The sequence below is a fragment of the Saprolegnia parasitica genome (genome assembly GCF_000151545.1).
Source record: "Saprolegnia parasitica CBS 223.65 unplaced genomic scaffold supercont2.402, whole genome shotgun sequence".
NCBI classification, from domain to species: domain Eukaryota; phylum Oomycota; class Saprolegniomycetes; order Saprolegniales; family Saprolegniaceae; genus Saprolegnia; species Saprolegnia parasitica.
In genome coordinates, this window is record NW_012156796.1 from 2,032 (window position 1) to 8,708 (window position 6,677).

Below are 6,677 nucleotides of genomic sequence, written 5' to 3' on the forward strand. Positions count from 1 at the left end.
TTGTATCTATTAAGTACGACGCACTTATCGGGGTACATGACGCCAATATCACAGCCGCACCTAAAAAGAGCTCGCACTGCGCTTTGACAGTTACGCGCGGAGACGACCGTCATGGCAAGGACGCCCTCTAGAACCATGGGGCTGCATGGGAAGCAGGTGGAGCCACGAACGGTGTACGAGGCGGAGCTCTTTCGGGAGTGGCAAGCGCAGAGGAAGCAAGAGACCCGAAGGAAGACAAGACTCGCGAAGCGTTCGCAACCCGCCGCAGCGACCCCATCGACGGAGGCCAACTCGACTCATGACGAAGGCGTCAAAGATGCTGTGGAAGAACCGGGTGACCTAGATGACCCAGGTGCGATGTCACATTGAAGACTGCAGCAAGCGACGACGGCGCGTTGGCCCGGAAAAGTCTGCGCACCGCAGCGCAGCGAAGGTCGCGCGTTGACTTTTGTATAGGCCAACGCGCCGTCGTCGCAAATACCGGTAAACAACTCTTCGCATTCAAAAGTTCAACTGTGGCACGTGGACCCTGACGCCAACGAGCCTTGCGGGCCTTGACAGCTTCCATCGCCGGCAGCTGCGCCTCCTCTAGGTATCTTTCACCCGAACACGCTCGGCGACGTCGCGCTCTACAAGGGCTACGACAGCGCCCCGCTGATCGCGATCGTTGCCCGCCAGCACTGGCGCCTGCTGGGCCACGTGCTGTGCCTGAAGGAAGGCGTCCCTGTCAACATTGCCGCCGCACGCTTCTTTGCCACGCCCGAAGCACCCCGTTTTTTAGGCCGCACCAAGATCACGTTGCCGATCGTCCTGCACCGCGACCTCCAATCATCGACGCCGCCTCAGTCCCTGGCGTCTCTCGAGGACTTCAACCAACTGCATAGCTTTGCCGCCGACGGCAAAGTCTGGAAGGTTTTCACACAGCGTGTCGTCATGAGCCTCACCCGCGGCCACAAGCGCCCTCGGGCGACTACAGAAGAACAAGACGAGCCCCCGCGCCGCCGCCTGCACAGCCACAGCCCAGTAAACGAATGAAGAAGATGAAGAATGCTAGTTTATACGTGTGCAAACTCTTTGTAACAACGAAGCTAACCCGAAACACGCTCATATATAGTCAAAAGTTCCTACCAGCTCACCCCGCACGGGACCTGTTTCTATGTGGTCCATCGTCAAGCTACTTGATCGACCAGCAGCGTCCGCGGTCTTGAGCCAGACCCGTGTTGCGGAGTTCCACTTGGATGCGACCGTAGGCTGACCTGGAGCTGCAGCACCCGAAGGTACACGGGTGGTGCTCACTTGAACTCGCGGCCTGATGGAAGTCGTTGGCTTGGCGACCGACGCGAAGTGTCGGGCGGTCTGATGTTGATGAAGTTGAAGGCTGGTGGTGGTGCCGACACTGGTCGAGTTATTTTGTTTCGGCGCCTTGGTCGGTCGTCGTACATGAAAGTGTTTTCGGTTTGGCGCTGGGCATGTATGTTGACTTGTTCTGGAGGCATGGAGCTGGGCGGTTGGCTGGGTACGTTTGTTTTCGTTTTGGCGGCGTGGCGCGTTGGATTTGAATTCTTTGATTGGGTCGATAGCTTGAGTTTCGGGGTCAGAGGATATGGATCTTCCTGCTGAAGTTCGATGGCTGATGACGGTGGCGGTGGTGGCGGCGGCTGGCTGATTTGTGCTTTGTTTGTTGTTTGTGCTTTGTGCTCTTTGCTCGGTGCTCGGTGCTCGGTGCTCGGTGCTCGGTGCTCGGTGCTCGGTGCTCGGTGCTCATGTTGGTTCTGTGTTGGATCTGATGTTGGTTGTGGTCCCCCTGACCGTTGTTTTTGTTGTTGGTTGGCTGGGGCATGTCGTCGTCTTCCTTGGATACGTCGTCTTGTACAATGTGGCGATAAGTTCCTCATCGCTCAGCATCGCTTGGTCTGATGGCGCGGCTCGCAGCAGGAGAAGGCGTCGATTGACGAGGATTCCTTCTGACGCAGCCTGGATGACCGACGGCCGCGCCTCTGAGGACGCGGCCACTTGTCGGTTGGTTCCGCTTGCGGAACGGCTGAAAAAACGCAGAATGAGCTGTCAAAGATACTGTACGGCTCGACGCACCTACGCCCACCTGCAGTACATCATTGGCAGCAGTTAAAACATCTCCAGCGGTTTGGAGAAAGTACGCTGGTTAATGTCAGGCACGTAGCGATACGTCAATATCGTAAAGCCATAGACAATATCAGTGCACACATGCGTCATACGCCGCATGAGAGCCCACCAAATGCTCCTTGCCGATCAAGCTGTGCCCAAAAACAGAATGTTGCCGGGATCTTCTTTGACCGATGTGGGATCTCTCAGCTCTAGTGTGCTTACTACGGGTTCTATCAAAATTTCCAGTGCGGTCGAGTGTGGTTTCCTGTTGGTTTTATCTTGGAATGAAGAAGGTCAGAAGCCACACATGCACTCGGAGAGCTTCTTGCGCACGTCGTACAAGATGATTTTGGCGCGCGCATCGATAGTCGGCCACATGCTCAGGAGGGTACGGGACCCCGCGGCCGACGCGACCAAAACAATGCTTTCGTCGCCTCCTGGCAGCGCGAGCAATAGGGCCCCATCGCCGCTCGCGTTCACTTCGGTTGCCAATTGGAGATTGAGCGCCTTCATGTCAATGTGGTGGTGGTGCTTGATCATGGTCTCGTTGAGCGAGTTGACGGGGCACACAAGGCGGAAGCGCACCTGCAGCAAGCGACATGTAGCTCGAGGCGCGTCGAGATTCAAGTCGCAATACCTCGCTGGGCCCGTCGCTTACGAGCTCGAAGCGGTCGTCGGCGCGGAGTTGCGCAACGCACGCCGCTTGGTGCGACTCGAGCGCGTCCTTCGCGATCAACGACTGCAAGTCGGCTTGGACCGACGCCGACTCGAAGCTGGTGCCAATGACGGCCAGCTGCGTCGACGGCGCGCAGGGCCACTTGCCCGTGTTGGTCATCTCGAGCCTTTGCATCATCGTACATGGATAAGCCGCGAGGAAATAGACAAGAGAGTACCGTTGCTTGCCACTAGAGACTGCAAGCACATAGCGGTGGGATCGGGTCCTCCGCGAGGTAAAAGATCCCTTTGGCGCGCAGCGTCGACGGCGGGAGCTTGCCGCCGATCCACGCCGACAGCGCCGGCAGCGACACGGGCGTCTTGGACTCGAGGACTTCCGTGGACCACTCCGTGTGGCTCGGCGTATACTCGTGATTGTCGACCCTACGGATATTACCGTCACCATGCTGCTCTTCGTTGCGTCGTCGTACTGAGTACGGCGAAGCGTCGAGGCCGCCGACGTGTTCCAGTGCGCCTGGACGCGCTCGTGGCTCACCGAGTTGTAGATGCCCTCGGGCGGCGCAATGTCAAGGATGCGCGGAAGGTACACGTCGCAGTGCGTCGTCTCGTAGATGTGCGCTCCCGCAGGCGTCCAAGCGCGCACGACCTCCTGTGCCCGCGCCTTGCGTTCTAGCACTCAATGAGACAGGTCGATGGACGCCAAGGGATTCGGACCTGGCGACTGGAGCAAGTCGATCTTGTTGAGAAGCACGACGTCGGCGCACTTGAGCTGGTTGAGCGCGACGGCGCACGGTGCCACGTTGTTGTCGGCGTCGATGAGAAGGGCATCGGCATCGACGACGGTCACGACCGAGTCGAGACGGGCGCGCGTGAGCTTGCCAAAGCGCGCTTGGATGGCCTGGATGAGCGCGAGGGGGTCCGTCGTGCCGCTGGTCTCGACCACGAGGTAGTCCATGGTCATGTCGTCTTGGCTGAGCACCTGCCACACCACGTCTTTGAACTCGTTCGTGTTGTCGACGTCGAGGCGCACGGGGCAGCACATGCAGCCGTTCTCCATGAGGAACCCCGTCGACGTGCGCGTCTTGGACTCGGTGATGAGCTGCTCGTCGACGTTGAGCGCAGCGACGTCGCTCACGCAGCAGCACACGCGCAGGTTGAGGCGGTTCTTGAGGATGTGGCGCAGCAGCGTCGTCTTGCCGCTGCCGAGAAAGCCCGTGAGGATCGTCACGGGCAGGTGGCGCGTCGGCGGCGCCAGAAGCAGCTTCTCGTAGTGCAGCGAAAGGTTGAGGCGGTCGACCTCGAGCTGTGCGCTGCTACGGGCCATGGCAATGACGATATGCTCGCCGAATGACGCATATCCGGTTAAAAACCACGTATTCGGACTGATACCGCATATCCGGATGACCCCGGAATTTCCGGATCCATTGGCACCTTGCGTGATTATTGCGGCGAATTCCATACCGGCAGCTTTTAGATGGTGGGAGCCCAAACCCTTGGGACTCTTTTGAGGTACCTAACGTCCTTCTCATTGAACAAGCGACACTCTCTAAGGGCTTGCGGCTCCTCACTATATGTCGACCCTCAAACACCGCTGGCGACCACGTCGCTCAAGTCGATGACGCCCTCGCACTCTACTACTCGTGCATGAGCAACCAACCGTGCGCACTCAACACTCCAATGGTCGCCCAAGAACGTAGTCCTCTCGACGACGGCCGGCGTCTGTGCCCATGCCCAACACGACCTTCAAAGCAACCATCTCGTACCCGACGCTCAAGGTCTCGTTGGTCGTGACGAGCAGCGCGTCAAGCAGACTCAACTCCTCGTTGGAGTTGGTCTGGGGCGTTTCATTGGCGCCCACCGCTGTGCTGGCTTGTGGCAAGGGTATAAAATAGACGTTATATACCCTTGCTTGTGGTCCCTTGTGCAACGTCACGCTGACATTCCCTAAACTTGCGATTGTCGTCGGTTGCGACAGCCGCCGTGCACCCAAACGATGGCATTGTTATTACCGACGACGACGAGTACAAACATGGAGCGGATGGACCAAGTTTGAGGCTGAAGACTTGGAACACGAAGTCGAAGGCATGGACTACGCCGTACGTCCGCCACGCTGTTCGCAGGCCCACGCGTTCGCAGTTGGCTTGCAGCAACCTCGTGGGCCCCAGGGAGGTTCACGATGTGGCGACGATGTCGATGACGTGAGCGCATAGCTCGAACCAACGATGAGCCCGATACGTCGCTACTATCGTGGCGTCGCGCCGCCGCCGCCGAGTCGGCCGTTTCCTAGAAGTGGAAGAGGTTATCCGCGCAAGGCCGAGCGATGTAGAAGACCAGTTACAAGATCGCACACGATCCAAGATCTAGGCGCAGAGCAAACAGCTCAAGCCATTTCCAAATTGGTAGTGTCAGTCAAATAACCAACCCGCCTCGCCCACCACCGGCATGGCGGGCACCAACACGGTTGTTGCTCCAAGTAGTTCGGTCTTGATTGAGGAAAAGCTGTTGCTGGCTGCGGTGGCTGTGCATTGGAACACAAGTAACCCCTCAACGCCCTTAATATGTAGCGAATGATGCCCTCGCACTGCAGCACCACGATACGGTGGCAATAAACTTATTGAGGTGCCCCTGGCATCAAGAATATGAAAATAGATTGCTTTACTTTATTGCGAGCGTTGCGAGCATTTACTAATATTATTGATGCCTGCCAGTAGGGGCACCGCAGCGTCATCCTGACGTCCCTCGCCTGCACGACAAGCATGTATCACCAATGGAGGACAGCACCCGCAACACTGAGCGCGTGCGCGCTTCGACAAGTGCAAAAGAAAGCCTGGCGCAGCACTGCCTGGCTTGCATGCGGCTTCAATGAACGCGAACGCGACAGGTTGAACACGCACGGTAGTAGGCACCCGCGGCTTGGTCCGGACTGTCGGCTGTAAGTGTCAAGCGGACCTAGACCGGCTCAGGCCCCATTTTTCGAGCCGGCTCGAAGTCGGACCGGACCGAGCCGTGGGGACGGAGGCCTACACGTAGGCAGCGTCACACTACACACTATTTCCATTCCACTAATGGCGAGCGGCAATTTACGGGCCAATATAAAAAAATGGACCAATTGAAAAATGCGACTTCATCTGTTTGAATGCGAGAATCTTGAAAAAATCCGCAAACTCACAAACCAGCCAATCAAAACCTTTACCCTCCAAATTACACAGTACCCTTTACCCTCCTAAATACTGTTTACCCTCCTAAATACTGTACTCGTTTGGATGCATCACTCACCCAAAATAGATTTGGAGCGAGCGATCGACGGCCCGATCGCGAGTGCTTGGACTTTCTTCCATGCATCCCTGAGGCTAAAAGCGACCGTCTTCGACCATCGATGTGGCACAGTGAATAAACGTGTCCGCTGATGAGCGATTGAGTTAGATGTACAGCGCGCAGATCCTCGCGCTGTCCAGATGTACCGGTATATTTTGCAACGACCTCGCATTGTACACTCACATGATATAGAACAGAACACTCTGTTTCAAACATAAATACACCGTCCTAGTACCGGTAATGGTATAATATAGACCGCCATGCACAGGGGTAGTCCCACGGGTCTACTCTAGCCCCCCGAACGTGCTGGGGATTTTCGGAGACCGTTTCGCGATACACCCTGCATATGTATGTCCTTGCTATGTATGACAATGCCATAAATATGCTTGCATGACCTTAGCTGAGAGGTCGACGCGCGATCTTTGCAGCTTGCAGCTTGTTGGATCGTAGAATCGTCGGATCATTGGTTGCGAGGTGCGAAGAGCGAGCTTGTGACCTTTCGACAAGAGACGTACAATCCTTTTAGGATTTTGCGATTTTTTGCAAGGCACGACTAGGGCTAG

The 6,677-nt window shown here is 56.8% G+C and overlaps 2 protein-coding genes across 2 annotated transcripts; both read right to left on the reverse strand.

Moving 5' to 3' along the window:
* Positions 1 to 2,351: 2,351 nt before the first annotated feature.
* SPRG_16896 (hypothetical protein) lies at positions 2,352 to 2,959 on the reverse strand (the record flags this gene model as incomplete). Its single annotated transcript, XM_012356210.1, has 2 exons — positions 2,352 to 2,709; positions 2,762 to 2,959. 2 exons carry the CDS (start codon positions 2,957 to 2,959, stop codon positions 2,419 to 2,421), a joined length of 489 nt encoding a protein of 162 aa, XP_012211600.1. The 3' UTR covers positions 2,352 to 2,418.
* A 70-nt stretch (positions 2,960 to 3,029) lies between these two features.
* SPRG_16897 (hypothetical protein) lies at positions 3,030 to 4,139 on the reverse strand (the record flags this gene model as incomplete). Its single annotated transcript, XM_012356211.1, has 3 exons — positions 3,514 to 4,139; positions 3,270 to 3,468; positions 3,030 to 3,222 (listed from the first exon to the last, which is right to left on the reverse strand). Exons 1-3 carry the CDS (start codon positions 4,121 to 4,123, stop codon positions 3,030 to 3,032), a joined length of 1,002 nt encoding a protein of 333 aa, XP_012211601.1. The 5' UTR covers positions 4,124 to 4,139.
* Positions 4,140 to 6,677: the final 2,538 nt, after the last annotated feature.